We start from the raw sequence: 24,827 nt of genomic DNA, 5'->3' as shown, positions 1-24,827 counted from the left end.
TCAGACTATATCTTTTTATATAGTTTTGACCATTAAAACGTACACGTTTTACAACTTCAGGAATAAAGGCAAAAGGGAAAAAATAAACCTAAAATTGAAAAACTGAAACAAATGAACCTAATTACATAAAACTGGTAACCTAATAACACAGAAAAATAATTTCAGGTAATCTCTGAACACATTACTCTGATAGTACACTCACTGGGCTGTACACTAAGGACAAAAGGAACTGCAGAGAAAAACTAACCTTCACACTATACTTTAGTTTTCAGTAGTAGCATTGTTATGGCAAGTTCAAGATTATCACGTATATATTATAGGATAAAGTTTCACTAGGAACAAGAAGTTTAGTGGGAGCCAAAAGAAATACAAATATAAAATCAAAGAACAATTGGGGTGCTTGGGTGGCTCAGTTGGTTAGTGGTCTGACTTCAGCTCAGGTCATGATCTCATGGCTCATGAGTTTGAGCTCCATGTTGGGCTCTGTGCTGATAGCTCAGAGCCTGGAGCCTGCTTCGGATTCTGTGTCTCCCTCTGTCTCTGCCCTTCCCTACTTGCATTCTGTCTCTATCTCAAAAATAAACATTTTAAAAAAATCAAAGAACAATTAAATTAGAAATATGAGAATGAACTAAGACATTTTTTTTCATATATTTCCCAGCTCTGTTCACCAAAAATAAAGACATCCAGCTGCACTGGGCACAACTTGGTGATCTTGGTCTATGTTGTGGGTTGAAATGTGCCCCTCAAAAAGATATGTCGAATTCCTAACCCCTGGTATTGATGAATGTGACTTTATTTGGAAACAGGGATTTTGCAGAGGTCATGCTGGATAAGGGTGGGCCCTAAAACCCATGACTGGTGTTTTTATAAGGAGAGATTTGAAGACAGAATGAAGAAGGCAATGTGAAGACAGGCAGAAAGGGCAGCTTTGCTGCCACAAACCAAGAAACGCCAAGGACTGTCAGCAACAACTAGAGGCTAGAAGAAGCAAGGAAAGATTCTTTCCTAGAGCCTTCAGACGACCTGAGGTTGTCTCTGTCAGCACTTGAATTTCAGACTACTAGCCTCCAAAACTGTGAGAGATTAAATTTCTGTTGTGTAGGGGCGCCTGGGTGGCTTAGTCAGTTAAGCGTCCGACTTTCGCTTAGGTCATGATCTCGCGGTTCATGGGTTCGAGCCCCACGTCGGGCTCTGTGCTGACTGCCAGCTCAGAGCCTGGAGCCTGTTTCGGAGTCTGTCACTCCCTCTCTCTCTGACCCTCCCCTGCTCACGCTGTCTCTCTCTCTCCTAGAAATAAATAAATTTAAAAAATAATAATAATAAATTTCTTTTGTGTAAAGCTACCAGTGTGTGGTGTTTCAGCAGTCCTAGGGCACTAACACAGTCATGAGGGCGTTCTCTCCTAAAACAGCTCCTTGTCAGATCCAGGACATGGAGAGTAAAAGGTAAACCTGAGATATATAATTGTTCTAGAAAAGCAAGGAAATTCTCCAAGACTCTTGAGGTATGTCAAGATGGAGTTCTCACTGGGCAAATTTGGGGTAATTTGAACATCATGAAGAATAATGGCTGTAACTATATAATTTTGGATAGATGAAAATCCATGAGTCCACTGTGATTATAAATGTGTGCTGACCTCTAAAATATTTTGACATCTTGGAAGTGACTATTAACACCAACTCCTTGCTTAAATACTGATACTTAAAGAGAAATAATAAGTATTTACCTTGCCTTTTTAGGAGGAATTATAGTTCATCCCTAGGTGATGAGTGAGAGATTTTATTTACAGAAAAATGTCAGTTATTAAAGGTAGAAGGAATGACAGAATCTTTTCAAATGGCCATTCTGCCACCCACAGGGACACAACTGATTCAGGCACTAATAGTTACAAGAAAATTCTCATGTTATCTGTAATAACAGAAATATAAAAACAGCCTAAATGTCTAAAGTAGTGAACTGGTCCAACAAATTTAGAGTTCATCCATAGAATGATATATAAGTCCTTAAAACTTCAAGGAGCTGTGTACATGCATGTGTGTACATGCATACACATGGAATTACATTTTAGCAAAGGTAATGTAAGCACCACATTCAAAAAGTATCACCAGGTACATAAGGAAAAATAAGTTTTTCTTTCATCTGTATCCCTCAGAGGTAACTACTGTTTACCAGGTTTTTGTGTGTCCTTCCTTATATTCCAAGCAAATCTAAAAGCCTATGCTCATGTGTACATTTTTAACACATGACTATGAATTCTTTATATAAATGAAGCTTTTTACGTACAGTTTTCCACTCCTTTTTATCATTTATTAACATATATTGGAAATTGCTCTGTAACAATACAAAAAATTCTTTCTTTATAACAATTAAATTTATGATACAGCCAAACAATGCAACAATATTAGTGTCACCTATCAATGTATACATTGTTTCTAACCATTTGCTATTAGAAACAATGTTATAATGTACACTTGTCATTTTGTACACACGTGAATGTATCTGCTAGAAGTTCCCAGACATGGGATTGTTCAAGGAGTATATACATTTAAAACTTTGCTGCATATTGACAAGCTGTCCCCCACAAAGGACTCCAACAATAAATGACTATACTCTCATATTCTCATATACCTCTATACGATACTTTTAACAACCCCATGGTGCAACTTTTGATATCTGAGAATCTGAAAAGATGTATCTTATGATAATTTTAATTTGCATTTCTCTTCTCAGTGATGTTGGGCTCTGCCTTCCCCTAGTTAAATGCTGAGCAAGACTCAGTTTCACCAGGTGTTCAGTTCAGTGAACAACTGATAGATTTTGTTAGCACCTATTCAGTAGTAAGGAATAAGCTGTATAGACATGAAACAAATTGAATCTATAATCAAATTATGAGAAAACACTGGATGATGACAATAAATAACTATTTCTGTGACCACTTATTTTTTTAAGGTGAAAAACATGCTACATGGTAGCCATACCTGTGATTTTAATATTACAAGGAATGCCAAAAGGAGCCTCTCCCACAGTTCCAGCAGTCCCACCCCATCTGCATGCACACCCTAAGTCAAGTTTCTGTTGCATGAACTAAAAACAAAACAAACAAAAATGGCGGCTTTAGCACCCACTTATTTGCTGTCTGGAGAGAGAAAAAAAATCAAATTCACACGTATCTGACAGAGAATATGTCTTTATTTAAAGGGCCTTTGTGTCTCCCCTCCCACCCCTCTTTTAAAGGTTACTTTGTCCTTCTGTATTTGCACAGTTTTGTAGAGTGGAAACCTACACAAGTGCCTTACTCTAAAAGCATCTCATTAAAAAAACAAATCATACCTCAGTCCAAAACTCAAGTTATTATAATACGGCAAAGTTCAGTCTTCTCTACCTGTTCAATGATGGCTTGGAAGCTATAAAGTCTGACCAGTCCTGAGCTGTACATCACAATCAATATCCCATGAGACAAGGTAGCATCTGTAACGTTGCCGAAAATCTGAGGGGAAAGGTAGATATCACCTAAGAAAAGACCAGAAGGCCAATCCTCTTGAGTGTTCACAGTGGTTTGTGCTTTGCTGAATATTCAGGTCACCACAACAACACTGCTGCCTAGTACTATAACTTAATTACAATTTAGAGACCAGAAGTTAAGGTGTCATTAGGGTGGTAGGCCACTTGAGTCTCAAACTGGAGCGCTAATGGGAGTGTAGCATATAACCCTCAAAATGATTTAGCAGCATTCATTTGCTTCTTCCATTTGCTTTATAGTTTTGCCAATGTCTTTAATAATAAATGCTATTTTTCATGGACATAAGCATACATTGAGACCATCTAATTCTACCATGCAGGATATGTGCAGTAGAGTATATATAGAGACCTATTCTTCATGCTAAGATGTTATTTATAAAGAGACAGCTTTTAGCTAGAAGTGAAAAGATTGGCTCTGAGAAAGTACTTCTAATGAGAAACAGCCAACTGCGGAATTTTGTCATTACTTTGTTCTTTAAATATCTAATACTGCTTGGTGTTTCAGTCATTTAAACCCAAACATGTTGAAGGACCTATAGAGACATTTAGACTGGCTAACCTTGAGTAAGGCTTTGGTTCTTTGTTCCCTTTCTGTTTTTGTTCTATGCACTGGATCCTGTCATAATCCTCCACAGAGCTCTGACAAAGAACCTGACTCTGTGCCTATTTTAATATTTAACAAAAGCCAACATAGACAAATTTTCATTTGATGAAAGAACAAGTAGAAATTAAGTGAAAATCTGTTTCTGTTTCTAATTACTTAGTGAAAATTTACTACCCCAATAAATAGCTTAAAGTACATTCTGAGCATGGCCCCTGGGTAGTCTTTTATACATGTTAAGTGAAAGATATGCTTCAATTCCAACTAACCCTAATCAAAACCAAATCCCTCCAATGATTATTGTAAGGCATGTAAAAATAGATAGAAACAATTTATGACTTAGCTAAGTGTTCATTCCTGTTTTAGACTGTAATAAGCATAACAATTACTTAATCTACAAGCACAAAGAAGACAATTAAAATCATAAGTTATGTTTTTTTGTCATCTCTTAGAAGGATAATTATGCTTTGCTTTGATCTTGACTAGCTCATAATTTTTTATTTGCTGATCCTGGTTTCCCATTTTGAAAAGGAAGACTTGCGTAATTCAAACATATTTTCAAATAATGAGTGCTATAATAACATAGCCCATCTATTTCAAAATTTGGTTCATACTTAGGAGTCAACTCTAGTTTCTAATTCCAGTTTCTGCATTCACTTCGGATTTGGTTAACTTCCTAGAGGAATACATCATATGTTACAAAGTTGTAAACTACCCAAAGTGCCTGGCACAAAGCAAAGAATGAATAAGTAACTGATACTATTCATTTGCCTTTATGTAGTTTAGAATACTATGCTGATACAAAAAAATTTTAATGCTTTTCTTATTTGCTAATGACTATTAGTGGACTCTGAAGATTTGCTTCAGTAATACTTTAAGTGCTTAATTAAAGACTAGTAGAACAGACCAATAAATAACTATCCACCCAGACTAAGTAACAATTTTTTAATGGAAGGTAGAAGGCTACTGATTCTTCTTCTCAAAGGAAATATGTCCTTTCTTTCCTCCCATATAACAGCCTATAAATCATGAACAATGACAAGAATAAAATCTAAAACTGAATGAGTTGGAAAACTCACATGTTTAATTATAAGGCTGTTTCAGTATCATAAAACAAGTTTCAGACCTGCACCTTGCAATTAAAATGAGTCTTTTTGTTGTAGCTTTTCACTTTCCTAATGGTCATTTTAAGTGAGTTTTGGAATATCCCTCTGGAAAAAAAAACACCTTCCTCATTTCATAATTTTATAAAGTAGTGGTTTGTTAATGACACCAAAGGTAATTCAGCACTATGCATTTGAAAGGCATAAAAACATGCACAAAGATGAAGGGATGATTAGGCTTTCTTCCTAAATGAAACATTCTCATGTATTTTGATGTGAAACAAGATAGATCATAAAGCTTTTTACAATTAGGGGAACACTTGCAAACAAATGATTTAATAAGCAAATAATTAAACAATGACACCTCATCTTTTATAAAAAAAAAGTTAATATTGCAATTAAATCAAAAGTAAGTTCTTACCTTCTTGTTGATTTCCAGAATCCCTATGAGTGAAAAAGGTAAAACATGGAACACTGCAAGGTACAGCAAAACAGGCTGTTGAATGCCTGCCTACAAGGAAAGATTAAATTATAGGCAGCTCTCAAAAGAATTTCAGAAACACTGTTTTCATGAGTTGAAAACATCCATCTGTCCTAGCATACAGTTACGTGGATGTTTTCAATTCAGGAAAACATCAATCTACATTGCAAAGTTACTGAAACAGGAAGGCATACGTGTTCAAAATAAGTCTAGTAAACTTCAGTCCTTCAACACACATGCACATACAAATAAAAATCTATAAAAGTAAACATTTCTTAGCAATGAAGCATATTTTATATACTACACAAAACATTTTATANTATAGATTAATATATATTTATAATATACACTACATACCATATAATATATAATTAAATTGTTATTATTATAAATATATTACGGTATATTAATATACTATAAGATAAATTATATTTTAAGTTGGAATTCTAATAATAAAGACCCTAATCAAAAGACACATAGTTAGGGTCATAGCACCTGAAAGTAGCATTACACTGACATGTCTACATGAAATGAGAAGAAATTATCAACAGTTAAAGCTTGAGTGATTTGTCTGTTTGGAAAAGGTAGCTCCCTTACTTTGAAGAACAGGCACAATTTCTTTCCTCTATGGATTGTAAAATAATCTGTTGTACTTCTCCAGAGTGGCTTAAAGGGTATTTCTTAAGCTTGTGGTAAACTACTTCTACACCATTTTTCTGAAATCAAAGATCATTAGTTCTTTCACAACAAATCTGCAGACAATTTCTTCACTTATTAATGTTTAAAGATTTATTTGTTGATATTTAAAGATATCTACCTGTCGGGCCAATGCTGAGCACTTGTTTTGAGCTGATTTGACTGCAATGACTTCTTGAGGAGTGTCCCAGCTCAAGTATCTTATAAAAGAATGAAGAATAGTCATTTGTGTCAGTTTCCTTATAATCAAAATATAATAGCATTTTATAAATAAACTTCTGTTATTTAAATTACAAAAGCAAAGTAATTTATTTTAAAAATAAATTAATAACTTAAAAATTCCCTCTAGATCCTTATTGTAATACCTCCTATTAAAAAATATATATATACNGTCTTATTCACTCCATATATATATATATATATAATTTTAAAACTACTAGTTAAAATAACAGTTTTTAGGGACACTGGCTGGCTCAGTCAGAAGTACATGTGACTCTTGATCTCGGGGTTGTGAGATCCACATCACATGGATCTACATCACATGTCTCTACATCCACATTGGATGTAGAGATTACTTAAAGACAAACAAACAACAAAAAAACACCACTTTTTAGATTGTACTAGGCAGGTATTTAACTGAAACTGACTAGTCTCCAAGAAAATCGACCATGAAGTGCAACCTACATAGAAAATACTATTTGCAGAAGGGAAGTCAGGAACATCTGGGTGACTCAGTGGGTTAAGTGTCTGCTCAGGTCATGATCTCACAGTTCATGAGTTTGAGCCATGCATCGGGCTCTGGGCTGATAGTTCAGAGCCTGGAGCCTGCTTCTGTGTCTCCCTCTCTTTCTGTCCTCCATGGTTGCTCTCTCTCTCAAAAATAAATAAACATTAAAAAATAAAATAAAATAAATTTTAAAAAGAAGGGAAATTAAAAAGAGGAGGGGGTTGGTGCCTGGCTGGCTCGGTTGGTAGAGCATGTGACTCTTGATCTCAGGGTTGTGAGTTCAAGCCCCACATTGGGCCAGGTGCCTACTTTAAAAAAAAGGGGAGGGGGTTGATATCTGCCAACTATTACAGGTTGGTTACTTATGAGTGATGCAAACATAAATAATAAGGGGTCTGTATTCTCAGGCCTTCAAATGTAGTCATGAGGAAAGAAAAATAGAATAGGTTTATAAATTGAGATCCAGGTATATAATGGTAAACTTAAAAAAAAAATTTGAAATTTCCTGGGTCACAAGTCTCAAATTTATTTATTACATATATATAAAATCTTGAATAATAAAGCCATAGTTAATACCTGAATTTGCAGTATGAAGCCAGATATATTTTCTCAAGGACTTTTCCAGTAGCTGCTGATATGCGAAATAGCCAATTATGAGCAGTCAGTGCTATGAGTGAGGATTTATAATCTGATGGATTGGGAAGTATTTCCCCCTAAAAACAAAAACAAGAAAACAAGTGTAAAAATGAAACTGGTTAGTCATGAACAATCTACAGTAATATATGTCCAAAGAAAATAGCTAAAACCTTAAAGAAATAGCTATGTAAACCAAAGAAGAAATATTAAATGTACAAATAGAGAATTTAGACAAGGAAAGATGACACTGTAGGTTATTATTTTCATCAACTTATTGAGTTTATTCACATAAAGTGCCTAGACAGTACCTGAAATACTTTATTACTTACTTTATAGTCATCTGCTAAAGGGGAGCCTGGGTGGCTCAGTCCCTTAAGCATATGACTTAGGCTTAGGTCATGACCTCATGGTTCGTGAGTACGATCCCTGCATTGGGCTCTGTGCTGATAGCTCAGAGGCTGGATCCTGCTTCAGACCCTGTGTCTCTGTGTCTCTGTCTCTCTGCCCCTTCCCTGCTCATGTGGGTGCGCTGTCTCAAAAATAAACATTAAAAATTTTTTAAAAAGATAAATTAAAAAAATAAAAAGAGGGGCCCCTAGATGGCTCAGTGGGTTAAGCAGCCGACTTAGCCTCAGGTCATGATCTCCTGGTCTGTGAGTTCAAGCCCGCATCGGGCTCTGTGCTGACAGCTCAGATCCTAGAGCCTGCTTCAAATTCTGTCTCCTTCTCTCTCTCTGCCCCTCCCTGACCTGTGCTCTGTCTCTAGCACTCTCTCAAAAATAAATAAATGTTAAAATAAATTTAAAAAAAAAGAAAAAATAAAAAAAATAAAAAGAGTCATCTGCTAGAATAGATGTTTCTTTGTTCTAAGACTCCATGTTTTTTTGATAGAAGTCAAAATGGCAAAAGGGCAAATTGTTCCATGATTCACTGTAGCTCTACTCTTACCCCAAATGAAAAGCTAGAATGCAGAATCAAGGCAGCCAGAGAAAAACAGAAGATGGACCTGGTTTAAAAGATTTCCTCTGTTGGTGGCAGGGTTGGTTAAGTGTCTGACTCTTGATTTTGGCTCAGGTCATCTCACAGTTCATGACACCGAACCCCATGTCGGGCTCTGCACTGACAGCGTGGAGCCTATTTGGGATTCTTTCTCTCTCCCTCTTTCTCTGTCCCTTCCATGCTCTCTCTCTCTCTAAAATAAATAAAATAAACTTAAGAAAATAAAAAAGATATCCTCTGTTGCCAGGGGATTACCCCCCAAAAGGGAAGTAACAGCTACTCGGACATACCTGCCACTGATCAGCTGCCACAAGGTGGAAGCCTAAGGCAGGAAAAGAAAGAGAAGCAAAGAGTTCTACTTTGACTTGTAAAATAAAAAGGATGTTCTTGGGGGCACCTGCGTGGCTCAATCAGTTAGGCTTCCTAAGCTTCCCACTTCAGCTCAGGTCATGATCTCATGGTTTGCGGGTTTGAGCCCCACATCAGGCTCTCTGCTGTTAGAGCCCGTTTCAGATCCTCTGAATCCCTCTCTCTTTGCCCCTTCCCCACTTGCACTCTCTCTCTCCTTCTCTTAAAAACTAAATAAACATTGAAAAAAAAAAAAAGGAAATTCTAAGACGAAAGTTAAGAATAGGGAAGTTAAGGGGCGCCTGGGTGGCTCAGTCAGTTAAACATCTGACTTCAGCTTAGGTCATGATCTCATGGTTCCTGAGTTCGAGCCCCATGTCTGCTCTGTGCTAACAGTGCAGAGCCTGGAGCCTGCTTAGAGTTCTGTGTCTCCCTCCTTCTCTGCCCCTCCCTTGCTCACACCCTGCCCCTCCCCCAAATAAATAAACATTAAAAAAAAAAAAGAATAGAGAAGTTAAAATTAATCTACTATTTGCTTTGGCTAAAAAGTGAATAGAAAATAAAAGCATAGGTATTTCACATATGGCTTTAAAGATTTGTTTTCCCTTTCAATTTTTGTCTGTTTGTTTCTTGGTTGTGTGTGTATGTGGGTTTAAGTTTAACTACTGGAAGTCTTACACTAAAATCACATACAATGATGTAAATATTTTTATTCTATGGTGTCTTACATAAGTGTCACCTCTTGGAGATTTTTTTTTTTAATGTTTGTTTATTTTGAGAGAGAGAGAGGGAAAGAGAGTGTGTGTGCACAGGAGGGGCAGAGAGGGAGAGAGAGAATTCCAAGCAGGCTCTGAACTAACAGTACAGGGCTCGATCTCACAAACTGTGACATGACCTGAGCTAAAATCAAGAGTTGAATGTTCAACCAACTGAGCTATCCAGACACCACTCACCTCCTGGAGATTAAAAAAAAAAAGAATTAGAAATAGCATATATAATAGGCTTGAGGTATTTTCCTAAACTAAAAGTTGTATTTCACACATTGTCTCATTAAGGGGTGCTAATTTTTTTTTCATGTTTATTTTTGAGAGAGAGAGAATGCAAGCAGGGTAGGGGCATAGAGAGAGGGAAACACAGAATCTGAATCAGGCTCTAGCTCTGAGCTGTCAGCACAGCTGACCCACCAATAGGGAGATCATGAACCAACTAAGCTACCCAGGTGCTCCTAAAAGGGTGCTAATTTAAATGTAGTTTTCATATCAATATATTAACAACAATAAGTGATATGCTTCTTAGTTTTTCCTAATGAAAATCTTGCTTAACTTCAAATGAGAAGAAAATATTTAAAGAGAAGTGAGAATAGGGATTAGATTACTAGAAACTCTATTTTTTCAGGGATTGCTCTAAAGTTTTTGGTGTTTTCATACTATGTCTTCAAAACTTTTCTCAATTAAGAAATCTGTCATCCTTGGGTGCCTGGGTGGCTCAGGTGGTTGAGCATCCCACTCTTGACTCCAGCTCAGGTCATGCTCTCAAGGTTAAATGAGGTTGTGCCTTACATCAAGCTCTCCAGTGCCAGCGAAGAGCCTGCTTGGGAATTTCTCTCTCCCTGTCTCCCTGCCCCTCCTCTGCTGTCTCTCTCAAAAATAAATAAACATCAAAAAAGATCTGTCATCCTTCTCCCCCAGCCAATTAAAATAGATTAAAAGGCTTTATATGTTGGGAGCACAATAGCTATTTTCAGCTTTCAGTAAGAAATTGGGGAAGAAAACAGATTTAAAGCTTTCTGATTTTTAAAAATGTGTCTGTTTTTAAAAAGAATAAGTGTCTAGGAGAAAAGAAAGCAAAGCTCTGGAAAACTACAATTTTATGTAAAAACAATAGTCTTTGAAAAGAGAGAGAATTTTAATAGTAAATTCAAAGGATCACCTCTTTTAAACATTATTTTTGGTCACATATTGTAAGTTCTATTTTTCCTAAAAAACAACCAGCCAGATTCAAAAACTTGAGTAATTTGCTGCAGTATTTCCTAAGTACGGTTCTTAAAACACCAATCCCATGAAAAACTAGTCTGTAGAAACATACCTCAAAAAAGGAAGTCCTATGATCAAAGCAGTTTCAGAAAATGGTTTGACAATCATTGTGAACATTAATATTACTGTAAGTATTATTAAAGGCTCTGAGAAGTAATTCTATAAACAAATTTGTTTAACATTTTAAATTCAGAATATCCCAAACTTATTTTCTGTACAATTCAATTCTCCCAACTCCTCTAGCAAGTAGAAGATGCTATCTTATGAAAACACGGTCTTGTAAAATACACATCAGGTCTGTCTGATGGAGTGAGCTTATCCTATTATTTTATTTTGTATTACTTTTATTATTTTATTTTTATTTTTGACTTATTATTTTCCTAACAAGATTCATGGAGGAAACTTATAAGAATCTACTTTCAAAGAGCCATGTGATATAACTGCTGTCTGAAATAAATATTTTATTTTGATAGAATGACCTCTTAAATCAGTAAAATGATTTCTTAACCACTGAGAATAACTCTACACTAGCTTATATTGCTTGTAAAACTTTTAATCAGTTCATAACTTTTTTCTAGTTTTTAAGATTTACAAATAACAAAAATTTTTAAATATATTCATAATATTAATATATAATTTTTGAAGGTATAAGTTATTTCCTGAGGAAAAATAAGCAAAGGATATCTTCTCTCTTCTTGATTCCTTTCAAGACTCAGTAATCACTATGATATTTAAGCTTTATTCCTTTACATGATCAGTTCTTTTAAGCAAAAAATGCATTAGAAACAAATACTCTAAAAATATATCTTACCACTGGGCATTCCCATAATAAAGCATCCTCTATTTTTTCTGATTTGGAACATTTTGGCATTTCATAAAGTTTTCTTGGCTCTGATGCAACACTGGAAAAAAGAAAAATGAATGATTATTCTTCTTATTAACTGAGACAGTGTTTGCTCAGCTTTGAGTGACTTATTCTATTCAGAGGTTTGGAATACCAAGATACAACTTACTACTTTGCCTTCCTTTTCTTAACTAAATGTTAATATTTTTTTCCTGATCACAAAATTCAAAAGAAAATTCACTGGAAAAAAAATTTGAAAAACATAGTAACATAGATTAGAATCTATAAAATCAGAAAAATAACCATTATTAACACTTTGGTTCATTCTTTTTAGTTTTTCTTTATATACTTATACTTACCTACAGATTATTTCCCAAAGTTGAATCATATTGATTTCTTTCTTTAACCTTGAATCATTACAGTGAATATCTCTCCTGAATTCCATGGCATTCATAAACTGTTATTCCATTATTGTAAAATGAAAATTAGATAACAAGAATCCTTTTATTTTAGAATAAAAATTAATAGGTAAAAAAGGAAATGCCTTTAAGGTTTTTTTTTTTATTCCCAAACTGCCTTCAGAAAAACTGAACAAGCTTATACCTCTGCCAGTACTAAATTTTTTATGTGAAAATAGTCCCTTATCTTTAATTTATACTTCCCTGATTACTACAGAGATATGATCATAGTTTCCTTCTTTTTTTAACTGACAAACTTTAAAATTAAACTACTATTAAAAATATTTTTAATGTTTGCTTTTGAGAGAGAGAGACAGAATAAGAGCAGGAGAGGGAGACACAGAATCTGAAGCAGGCTCCAGGCTCTGAGCTGTCAGCACAGAGCCCCATGCAGGGCTTGAACCGAGAAATGCAAGATCATGACCTGACCTGAAGTTGGACGCTCAACCAACTGAGCCACCAGGTGCCCCTAAATGTACACATTAACAAAGGAGAAAAGCTTCTAGGTTGGTGAACACATGGACATTCAGCAGGAGTGGTGTGCTCAAAGAGCATGGATATTCCATACCCTTTTGCATATACCTTGCCTATGTATCTCTTCCATTTGGCTGTTCTTGAATTATATCTTTTATTATAAACTGGTAAGCTACTAAGAAACCAATCACAAAAGACACATACTATGTGATTCAATTTATATGAAATGTCCAGAACAGATGAATCTACAGAGATAAAAAGTAGACAAACAGTTGCTCAGGGCTGAGAATGATGTGGGTATTGTGGCAATAGCTAAAGGCAATAAAGTTTCTTTCTGAGGTGATGAAAATGTTCTAAAGTCAACTGTAGTGACAGTTGCCTATATGAACCACAATGGTTCACCAAAATTCATATCATTGAATATAATTTCAATGAACTAAATATAATTAAATTGTATACTTTAAATTGGTGAATTGCATAGTATGTTAATTTTATCTTTTTTAAAAAAATGTTTGTTTTTGAGAGAGAGAGGCAGAGAGAGAGGGAGACAAGAATCACAAGCAGTCTCCACACTGTCAGTGAAGAGCCAGACATGGGCTCTAACCTAGGAACTGCTAGATCAAGACCTGAGCCAAAATCAAGAGTCAGATGTTTAACTAACTGAGCCACCTAGGCATCCAGTGTGTGAATTATATCTTAATAATGCTGTTAAGAGAAAGAAAAAGAAATGTCTAATATTGTTTAGAGAAGCAAAGCATGGTGTTTAGAATATGCTTTAAAATATTTAGTAAAAAGATGAAGGAAAAGTGAGCAATGGTATAGATAAGCAAATGTAGTAAAATCTGGATCATCTTTTCAAATTTCATGTTTGAAATTCTTCACGGGGCTCCTAGATGGTTCAGTCGGTTAAGCCTCCGACTTCAGCTTAGGTTAAATCCTCAAGGCTTGTGAGTTCCAGCCCTGCTTCAGTCTCTGTGGTGACAGCTCAGAGCCTGGTGCCTGCTTCCGATTTGGTCTCAGTCTCTCTCTCTCTTCCCCATCCTCTACTTCCACACTGTCCCTCTCTCTCAAATATAAACATTAAAAAAAAAATTTAAATTTAGGGGCGCCTGGGTGGCTTAGACAGTTAAGCGTCCGACTTTCGCTTAGGTCATGATCTCGCGGTTCGTGGGTTCGAACCCCGCGTCGGGCTCTGTGCTGACTGCCAGCTCAGAGCCTGGAGCCTGTTTCAGAGTCTGTGACTCCCTCTCTCTCTGACCCTCCCCTGCTCACGCTGTCTCTCTCTCTCTCTCCTAGAAATAAATAAAACATTTAAAAAAATTTAAAAAAATTTTTTGTAATTTAAAGAAATTCTTCCCTAAAGCAGCATATAATTATTAGATACCTGACTCTGCTATCTTCTAAGCAGAATAAAACACTACGCCATCCTCTGAGCAACCTATCATTTTGCCTGCACTATAAAGTAAATTCATTTTAAATTGGTATTTTCAAAGATGAAATCTCTAACTTTGGATTTAAAAAAGGTTTTAAAATTATAGCCATTTTACCACCTACTCTTATTTTGGGCTCATTTTTCCATTCTCCTATTTCATTAAAAACTGATAAAGCACGTGGTTCTATAAAAATGAGTCAAGATCAATGGCGAGGTGAATTACAAGAAAAATGTTCACCAAAAAGATACCTGCTGACACAGCACCGATAATTGTCAAAATATATTCTTCCTCTCTCATAGGCTATAGGTGACTTGGAATGAGTTGTCCAAACATTCTTGAATTTAGTGCTTTCCTGAAAGACACAAGGAATTTTGGTTTAGGAAATAACTCATAAGTCTCTACCGTGCACCAATATTAAGTGGGGTAATTAAATCTACAGTTTTCAAAGTAATTTCACGTACATTATTTAAAACATGTTCATTTCTCCCTCACTGGCTTCTCACGTTTTAAGCGGTGTGACCAAATTTTAGAAAGACTGTTTGCAGGAAGACATAAGAAGCTTAAAACTAAAAGCGTCCGGTGGTTCTATTAATACCTATTTACTAATTCCCCAGGTTCAGGGCCTGGATACCCCTGTCCAGAACCTGTGATCTTCTTAAAAGGGAGCTCTAACGAGTAAAAACTGCACCCCAGCAGGAGGCTTAGCCGCCAGTCGCCCCTTTGCCCTTGGCCCCATTCCCAGCAGCCGGCGGTCACCTGGCACACCAGCGCCCGCAGGATGCCCAGGTTCGTCCTCTGCACCACGCCTGCATCCCGCGAGAAGAAGCCCAGCGCCCGGCGACTCAGCTGGCGACACACGTTGGGTTTCTGAGTCGGGCCCATGGAGGCAAGAACCGGGGGCGGAGTTTGCTGGGCTGTAGAGGAGCGCGCCCCCGGCTCCGGCTGCTGGCAGCGGCCGTTACCTTCGAACCCCCAGGCCCCAACTCCTTGAGGGGCCCAGGAATAGCTGGCGCGGGGAGCCGGGCAGGGAGCGCACGGCAGTGGGGCGAGGTAAGGCGGGGTTGGCGCTGCCTGAGCGCAGAGTGAAGGAAAAGAACCCCCTTCCGGCCTGCCCCTCTAACACTCCGCAAGTCTGGACCGGGCTGCGGACAGTGCGACGTCCCCACAACGCGCGGCCTGCTGGAGCCGTTACCTCCCCGGGAAGTGTGGTTCCCAGAGCCCTTTGGGGGAGCTTGGCTAGTTTCCAGAACTACAATTCCCATCAGGCGGCGAGAAGAGAGCTCTGGTGCCGGCTCCGCCCCCCACCAGCCGAGGTCCCGCCCATCCCCTCCTTCTCTGGCCCGGCCGAGGCTGCGCTGTGAGACTACCGCCCCTTTTCCGGGTCCACAAGCCGTACGGGGCAGAACCCTAGGGGCGCTGTGTTGCCGCCTTCTGGTCTCGGTTCGCTGTGTGAACCTTGCTTCCCGGATACCCTGAAGTCTCTCAGCTCCCGACTTTCTCTCTAGGAGGCCCTGGCCGAGCGCCGTGAAGGGCGCTGTGTTGAAAGCCTCCCCCGTCTCCCCCCAAAGCAGTGTCCTGTGCTAAAGGTACGGCCCGCGGCTTTCCCTCAGTCGCACGTTGGACGTTGTGGATGATGGATGAGGCTGACGGTTAAACATTTTGGGTCTATAAACACAATGCTGTTGTATTATGAGTTAGTAGCGGAAGATGCTGGCATTCCTACCAAACTAGGATTGACTTACTCTCTCCCAGAGGCTCGCCCTTTTGTGGCCTGTGGGAACACAGGCTGGTTTCGCGATAATTGCGGCATTTTCCTTCCTCTCGCCTCTTTTTTTTTCCTCTTTTGGTAATAAAATATGAAATGTTTACGTTCTTACTGGACTGTAAGATTTTCCACGTTGATTCCTCTAAGTAAAAGGTAACTTGGTCAACTACTCCTGCGCGTAGGGTCAAAGTTCCCCCCTACGCTACATTTTCAGTAAACGTCCACTACAAGTGCCCTCATTGCTTTGCAAGTCCCTTAAGGGTGGTGTCTTTGCATCTCCCACGTGGGCTTGACATGCTACCTCTTTTTCATATGTGGGCAAGGGAGTGATTGCATTTGATTGACAGAGTAAAGAATACAATACATTGGGAGTGCATTGGGTCACAATTTAAGTGTTTAGTAAAAAATTGTCTCCGGATACGCAGGATTCTCCATTGTTAACTTAAATATTTCCTTTAGGGCCTGGACTTTTGCTGATTTTTCATGACTTATTTACAGCATACTGTGGAGTGCTTTGTATATTTTTAGAGCGCGCTATAATAGTTAATTTGGTAATTCATGAATGCAGCTGTCACTGAGAAAACTGGGACCTAGAAAGGAGAACTGGATTTTCTTTGGATGAAATGAAATTCAAATCATTGCTGACTTAAATTCATCATCTCTTTTCTCATTCCCCTTCACCCTCATTTGTTTGTCTTCCTGTGGTCTTTATCTCACCACCAAGTCACCCAGGGAGCAGCCATCCCGGATGCCCTCCTTTCCTCACCCACAACCAAGTCCTTTTGATTCTAACTCCTCCCTATCTCCTCTTTATATCCCCTATGTAATTTAGGGCCCAACCACTTCATCACATTGTTATATTAAGTACCCTCCTTTCTGCCTTACTTAAGTACTTTCCATTCTAATTCTCGTCCTGCTGCCAGAGTGATTTTTCTAAAGCACAAATTTGTTATTTCCTTACTAAAATCTTTCAGTGGCTCCCAATCATCCACCAGAATTTCTCAAGCCTGAGTAGATACCCAGGATTCTCTATTGTTAACTTAAAATATTTTCAGTATGTTAAATATATGCAAATATAAAACTATATATAAACTCCTTATGTTGTGTATCTTACACAACTATAACTCCCGGTTATAAGTTAAATGAAGCACAATTATGAAACAAATAAATTCAAATGAATATTTAATCATTGGTACCAATGAGATTGTTTCTGCTGGACCGAATATGCTCCAAAAGCAAATATTCACTGTCCTCCATAGCGTAACTTCTTTACAAAAGCCCTGTCCATATTGTACTCATGTTGAGATTACTCAGCGCCTTCACCTCTTTTCTTTTTTTAAAGAAAAGCTGCAAAGCCTTCTTTTGTTCAATGTGTCATGATTTCATTTGATCTTCACTTGTCAAACAACATCATTTACATAAAGTGGTTCCCACTTCTTTCTCATTAACCTGTGCCAGTGACAAATGGTATCACTTGTTTGCCAGTGCAGTTCTAGACACAAACATGTGAACTGAAATCTTATGACAGTAATCAATTAAAAGGAGGTCATCCGGATAATCCAGAGTAATCTTTAAAAAAATGTTTTTGTGGTTGATTTTTATCAAGTTGAAAATAAAAGAGAAACCTCATAGCCTTGAGGCTACATGTACAAATCCCTAGGGGTCTGAATAGGTACCTTACAGAACAAAATCTGAATCCCTCAGTATAGTGTACAGGGCACTTCCATCTGCATTTTGCCCACACTTTCAGTCTTATTGCTTTGTCCATCCTTAACATTTGCTCTTGTGGTTCTGACATGTTGCTCACTTGGTCAAGCCAATGGGCCTTGCAGATTTTCTTTGGCGCTCCCTCCCTTCCTTTCTCTTATCTGTTTATCTCATAACTCATCCCAAGTATCACAGCCCCACTCACATTTTTCCTGACCCCTTCCCTTCAGTTATAGCCTTGCTTCCTCTAACATTTTACTCTGTATACATTTTGTAGCACTATATTAGAATTGTTTGTCTGTCTCCCCAACACATTGTTTTTATTCTTTTTTTTTTAATGTTTTATTTATTTCTAGGAGAGAGAGAGAGAGAGACAGCGTGAGCAGGGGAGGGTCAGAGAGAGAGGGAGTCACAGACTGAAACAGGCTCCAGGCTCTGAGCTGGCAGTCAGCACAGAGCCCGACGCGGGGCTCGAACCCACGAACCGCGAGATCATGACCTAAGCGAAAGTCGGACGCTTAACCGACTAAGCCACCCAGGCGCCCCTTTTATTCTTTTTTTTAAAATAGGTCTACACTCAACATGGGGCTTGAACTCAGGACCCTAAGATCAAGAGTCACATGCTCTACTGACTGAGCCAGCCAGGTGACCCGCAACATACTGTTTTTATAGTAGTCCATTCATTTATTTAACATACATATACATTAACCACATTTTAGGCAGTATACTAAGGATGCATATGTATGTTGGATAAATGGACTATTCTAAGGACACTGTATAGAATCTATTATTGGCAACTAAGTACTTTTTAACATGCATGCAGATTTAGTCACCCTGTTTTCTTTAAATCAGTAGGAAACCACAGTATTCATAAGAAGAAATAATTTTTTAAAAACTTAAATCCCCAACAGTTCTACCTATAAGTATATATTCTTTCCCATTTGTTGAAGGTAAAATGACATGCACAGATATCCCTAGCTTAGGACTTGAAAATGACTTCTCAATTTAAGACAGAGAACAAACATTGCTTTTTGTTTATTTTTATTTTTCAATCTGTGTCATATGTTTTAACAGAATACTCAGCTATTTTTACCATGATGTTTTTTTTAAATACATATTTTTTTCAATTTACTTTGTTAGGTAATCTCTACACCCAATATGGGGCTCAGACTCTTGATCCTAAGAGTAAGAGTTGTATACTCTACCAACTGAGCCAGCAAGGCTCCCCATCATGATATTTTAAAGACAAAGAGATATGAATTCAGAAGTTAATAAAATGCTTTTTGTTCATATACTTTGCTTAAAGAAGCATAATAAAGCACTCAGTTTATTAAACTTGAACGTTTATTTGGAGACTAATTTAAAACAAAACCACAAGAGGTCATTGATTCAGCGTCTAATTATTTTCATTTTACCTTGTGCTGGGAACTATTTTGGCATAGGGTATAACAGTGAATGGAGACAAGCTCTCTACATGTGGAGGGAGATAGATGATAAATACATAGATTTTAAAAATAAAATTTCAGGTAGTGATAAGGGCCATCAAGAAGTCAAAACAGGGTGATGTGCTTGATAGAGTGTGGTTGGAAGTTCTGCTTTGTTTTAGCCAGAGTGGTCAGGGAAGGCCTCTGGCAGATTGGACTTTTGAGCTGAGCCCTGAATGATGAGGATGAGTCACTCTGCAAAGAACTGAGATTAGAGTCATCCAGGAAGAAAGATGCTTGAATGCAAGGTTCCCAAAGCAATAATAGCCTTGGCTTATTTTAAAACTGTCAGGCCAAGTGGCTTTGTAGTGTGTGTGAGGGAGATGAACTTGGAGAGGTAAGCTGGGATCAAGTTATATCAGGCGTAAGGAATTTTGGATTTTATTCAAAGCTTCTTTTCAGGGAGGCTTTGAAGAAGGAGAGTGACATGATCTAATTTGTGATATAATAGGATCTTTGTGGCTATAGTGTGGAGAGTGTACTGTGGGAAGACAAGAATGGAAGCAGAGAGAGACGGGTGGCTGTTCACTTGGTCCAGGTAAGCGATGTTAGTGTTTGGACTGGAATGGTGACAGGAGAAATGGAAAGAAGTGAACAGATTCAGGATATATTTTGGAAGTAGAGTTGATAAGACTTCTAATGTAGTGGATATTAACCATGAAGAAAAGAAAAGATTCAAGTGAAATCATAATAAAGCAGAACCACAATAAACCTCTCTAAACTCCCTCAGAACAAATGGAAAACAGGGAACTAACTACTTAATCATGTGGTATCTATGACACAATACCTAGATTTTATTAAATGTACATACTAGCTTTTTATTTTTTTTTTTAAATATTTTTATTTATTTCTAGGAGAGAGAGAGACAGCATGAGCAGGGGAGGGTCAGAGAGAGAGGGAGTCACAGACTGAAACAGGCTCCAGGCTCTGAGCTGGCAGTCAGCACAGAACCCGACACCGGGCTCGAACCCACGAACCGCGAGATCATGACCTAAGCGAAAGTCGTACGCTTAACCGACTAAGCCACCCAGGCGCCCCCATACTAGCTTTTTAGACACTGATGCTAAGGAATGTTAGGATGTCCTGTGGTTAGGAATGTGGAAAGAAGGAAATAAAATCAGGTCCCAGAAGCGGTAGGGGTCAGAGCATATGGGACCATGATAGTGTGATGGAAAAATCACTAGTGATAGACTAACATTCCCTTTTAGAACAAGAGTGTAATAGAGCAGTTAGCAGATAGCTGGTGTACTTAAGGTGAGAATCATTTTTGAAAATGTATTTTGAAATTATTGAGGCTTTTGACCACGAGTTTTGTTCTTATGTTTCCTTTTCTCTGTATATTTTCACATTTGTTTGAACATGAAGCACATTCATGCATATACAAAATCCAGAAAGATTTAGGTTTAAAGGTTGATAGTGATGATTATAAACTATTCTTATTTTAAAATTATTTTATTTCAAGAACATGTGTAGATAACATAGCATAATATATAAAAATTATAAAATGAATACCCATATATTTATCAGTAACTTAAAGAAACAAACCCAGAACAGGGTTACCTGGATGGCTCAGTCAGTAAAGCATCTGACTCTTGATCTCAGCTCACATCTCCATCTCAGGGTCATGAGTTCCACCCCAGTGTGGAGCTTACGTTAAGAAATAAAAAGAGAAGCAAAACAAAACTTAAGGACATTTTACCTACAACTTTGACATCTCCTCTCCTGGTTCCCAGATCCCTCCTTCCTCTTTATATAAATACAATATTTTTAAGTTTTGAGTGTTTTTGAATGTCATATAAATTGAATCATACAATATATATGTACTCTTCTACAACTTGTCTATTTTTCTTTTCTTTTTTTTAAAGATTTATTTCTTGGATGCCCAGGTTGCTATTAAGTGTCCAACTCTTGCTTTCAGCTCAGGTCATGAGATCATGGTGGTGAGATCAAGCCCTACATCAGGCTCTATACCTGGTATGGAACCTGCTTAAGATTCTCTCTCTCTGTCTCTCTCTCTTTCTCTCTCTCTCCCCCTCTCCCCCCCCCTCCGCTCCACCACTCCCCACCCTCTGCACCTGCATTCTCTCTGTCAGAAAAAAAAGTTCCTTTAAAAAAATGTTATTTCTAAGTAATCTCTACACTCAACGTGGGGCTCAAACTCACAAACCTAAGATCAAGAGTAGCACATGGCCCTACCAACTGAGCTACCTACGCGTCCCTCCTATTTTTTTTCAATATCATACATGACAAAGTACCTATAGTTCATTTCATTTATTTTTACTCTTATGTAGTATTTCAATGTATGAATTTACTACAATTTATCCATCTTCTACTGGCTGGGCTTTTGTTTCTTCCAAGTTTTTTATTTGGAGGAAAGTACTGTTATAGACATTCTTTAACCTGTTTACTGGGTTACATGTTAAAGAATGTTTTTCTTTTCTCTTGCTGTGTAACAAATTACCACAAACATGGCAGCTTAAATGAACACCCATTTATTATTCCTGATTTTTTTTCTACATGAATAACTAATTGTCTCAGAACTATTTTTTGAAGGGTCCCTCATTTCTTCACAGATCTGCAGTGCTAACTTTATTGTATATCAAGTTTACATTTATAATTAGGTCTGTTTCTAGCCTCTGTTTTCTGTTCCATTGTTGTATTCCTATACCTGGACGAATACCTGACCACTTTTATAGTAAGGCTTGAGAGCTGGTAGGACCACTCCTCTACCTTATTCCTTTTTCTCAGGAGTATCTGATTTCTTTTTTGCCTTTTGCATTTTCATATACCTTTTTAAATCTGCTTCAGTTCCACAAAAAACCTTATTGGAATTTTGATTGGAATAGCATTAAATCTGTATATCAACTTGAAGAGAACTAACATCTTTACCATATCAAATTATCCTACTTATGAAGACCATATGTCTCTCCATTTATTTAGATCTGTAGTGTCTTTCAATGAAGTTTTATAATTTTTTTTCACAAGGGATTTGCATATTTTAAACTTCCTAAGTACATTATATTTTTGGTCAGTGTTATAAATGGTAAATTTTTAAATTAGATTTTCTAACTATATTTTTGCTAGCATATAAAAATGCAAATTTTCTTTTTGTATATTGGTCTTTTATTTAGCAACCTTGCCAAACTTTATCTTTAGCTGTAATAATTGTCATTTGTAAAAAAAAAAAAAAAGAGAGAGAGAGAGAGAGAGAAGTCACTTGTGAGATTTGGGGGATTTTTCTATGTAGATAATTGTGTCCTCAGGAAACTGTGGCAGTTTTATTACTTCCTTCTCAACTCTTACTATTTAATACTCTTTCTTATCTTATTGTGCTGGCCAGGACTCCTAATGGCAATGAATAAAACTGGTGAAGGTGGCCATTCTTGTTTTATTAATGTTTATAAATGAAATACTTCTAATAGTTCACCATTAGGTTAACATTGTAAGTTTTTGATAGCTACTTTTTATCAGATTAATGAAATTCTCTTTCATTCCATATTTGCTAGAAGCTTTGTTTATTTGATTTTTTTTATGTTTATTTTGAGAGATAGAGAGCATGCATGAGTTGGAGGAAGGAGCAGAGGGGAAGAGGAAGAGAGAGAGAGAGAGAGAGAGAATATTAAACAGACTCCACACTCATCTCAGAGCCATACTCAGGGCTTGATCCCATGAGTATGAGATCAAGACCTGAACTGAAACCAAGAGTCTGACACTTAACCTAATGAGCCACTCACGCACCCTTTGTTTATTTGATTTTTAATCATGAATGGGTGTTGAATTTAATCAACTACTTTATAGCTGCTGAAATAATCATATAATTTTGTCCTTTAATCTGATAATATGGTAAATTACCTATATATACATATATACGTATAGATCTATATGTATATAAGTGTATATATAGATATTTTAATTTAGGGAGAGAGAGAGTTGGGGAGAGGCACAGGTGTGAGTTGGGGAGAGGCACAGGGAGAGAGAGAATCTTTTATTTATTTATTTTTATTTGTTTAAGTTTATTTGTTTATTTTGAGGAAGACAGAGTATAAACAGGGGAGTGGCAGAGAAAGTGGGAGAATCTCAAGCAGGCTCTGGGCTGTCAGTGCAGAGGCCATGATGGCTCAAACTGATGAAACCATGAGATCATTACCTGACCCAAAATCAAGTGTCAGATACTTAACCAACTCAGCCACCCAGGTGCCCCCAGAGAGAATCTTAAGCATGCTCCATGCTATTTGCAGAGCCCAATGTGGAACTCAATCCCAAGACACTAGGATCATAACCTGAGCCAAAATCAAAAGTTGGACACTCAACCAACTGAGCCACCCAGGTGCCCCACCTAAATTTATTTTCTAATGTTAAAACAATGTCTAGCTTATTTAGTTAATTTTTTTGTCTGTTTTTTAATAAATTGTGGGATTTGAGCAGCTGGTCAGTTTAGTTCTCAGTCAGCTTTTGGACCTTTGCTGGTTTTTGGTCTACAAAGATTTTTCTTTCTTGTTAGCTCAGTGATGTGTTTAACAAGAAAAAAATTTTTATTCAGCCTTGGGGAGTATTTTATAACAGAAACGTTTTTGGGGTGTCATGTCACCAAATTATCGGAACTACAGTTCCACTTTATTTTTTTTAATGTTTTTTAATTTATTTTTGAGAGAGAGAGAGCACAAACCACAGGAACAGAGAGGGAAGTAGAGGATCTGAAGTGGGCTCTGTACTGACAGCAGAGAGCCTAACATGGGCCTTGAACTCATGATCCTAGAGATCATGACCTGAGCGGAAGTCAGTCACTTAACCAACTGGGCCACCCAGGCACCCCTATAATTCCACTTTAATCTTTTTAGTGTAAAACCTTCTATTAATGTAAGATATGATCATTTACCACCATTTCTGTCTTCTCTTCTTGTCTCTGTGCATAACCACCTCTCTTCCAGCTGGAAACAAGGAAGCAGTGTTGTGTAATAGAAAGAGCATCATACCAGGAGTCAAAAGGCACAAGTTGTAGTGCCAGCACCACCACTTAGTGAGATCTTAACCAAGCCACGTATTCTCTCTGAGTTTCATTCAATCATCCACTAAGAGGAAATACTCAGGATTGAAGTGGTGAGAATTACATGAGTTTATAAATGTGAACTCGTTGTTGTAAGGGGAAAGGATGAGAAGCAATGATGTCTAGTACATTCTCTGTTAGGGAAATGTAACTGAAACAGGTAGTTTAGGGAAGGAAGAGGGTTGATTTGGTAGCACAGAGGATCTTCTTTGGGTGGTGAAACTATTTCATGGTTTTGGAATGGTGGATACATGACAGTGTGCATTTGTTAAAACCCGTAGAGCTCTACAGCACAAAGAGTAAACCTTGACACATGCAAATTTTAAAAAATAAGGGGAAATGGGGTTCAAGATGGATGGCAGACTGATAAAAGAATCTAATTGTATTATAAATGTATGCAATAACCTCACTGAAAGGGGCCAAGGAAAAGGTAGTGACCTAAGTAACTTGAAAATGAGACTAAAACTGAAGG

General features: G+C 37.5%; 2 protein-coding genes across 5 annotated transcripts in view; one reads left to right on the top strand and one right to left on the bottom strand.

The window, feature by feature from the left end:
• Window positions 1-15,565, bottom strand: part of DCAF17 (DDB1 and CUL4 associated factor 17) — a 36,699-nt gene extending 21,134 nt beyond the window's left edge. For 2 of the 3 annotated variants that reach the window (XM_077751164.1, XM_077751165.1), the window contains exons 1-8: window positions 15,112-15,565; window positions 14,604-14,707; window positions 11,958-12,048; window positions 7,707-7,843; window positions 6,525-6,603; window positions 5,648-5,737; window positions 3,386-3,490; window positions 2,982-3,087 (exon numbers count right to left, since the gene is read on the bottom strand). In XM_077751164.1, the coding sequence (XP_077607290.1) occupies window positions 2,982-3,087; window positions 3,386-3,490; window positions 5,648-5,737; window positions 6,525-6,603; window positions 7,707-7,843; window positions 11,958-12,048; window positions 14,604-14,707; window positions 15,112-15,237 (838 nt within the window). In that variant the 5' untranslated portion in view covers window positions 15,238-15,565. The remainder of the gene's footprint in view (window positions 1-2,981; window positions 3,088-3,385; window positions 3,491-5,647; window positions 5,738-6,524; window positions 6,604-7,706; window positions 7,844-11,957; window positions 12,049-14,603; window positions 14,708-15,111) is intronic. The other variant, XM_077751166.1, reaches the window with a different exon arrangement.
• A 201-nt stretch (window positions 15,566-15,766) lies between these two features.
• The window catches only part of METTL8 (methyltransferase 8, tRNA N3-cytidine), a 123,409-nt gene continuing 114,348 nt past the window's right edge, over window positions 15,767-24,827 (top strand). For both annotated transcript variants that reach the window (XM_077751200.1, XM_077751199.1), the window contains exon 1: window positions 15,767-15,941. The gene's annotated coding sequence lies outside the window, so the exon portion shown is untranslated. The remainder of the gene's footprint in view (window positions 15,942-24,827) is intronic.

The sequence above is a fragment of the Crocuta crocuta genome, unplaced genomic scaffold (genome assembly GCF_008692635.1).
Source record: "Crocuta crocuta isolate KB4526 unplaced genomic scaffold, BGI_CrCroc_1.0 scaffold219, whole genome shotgun sequence".
In the NCBI taxonomy this organism is placed as follows: Eukaryota; Metazoa; Chordata; class Mammalia; order Carnivora; family Hyaenidae; genus Crocuta; species Crocuta crocuta.
The sequence above is the reverse complement of the archived record's forward strand: the minus strand, read 5'-3'. Positions and strand labels throughout refer to the sequence as shown.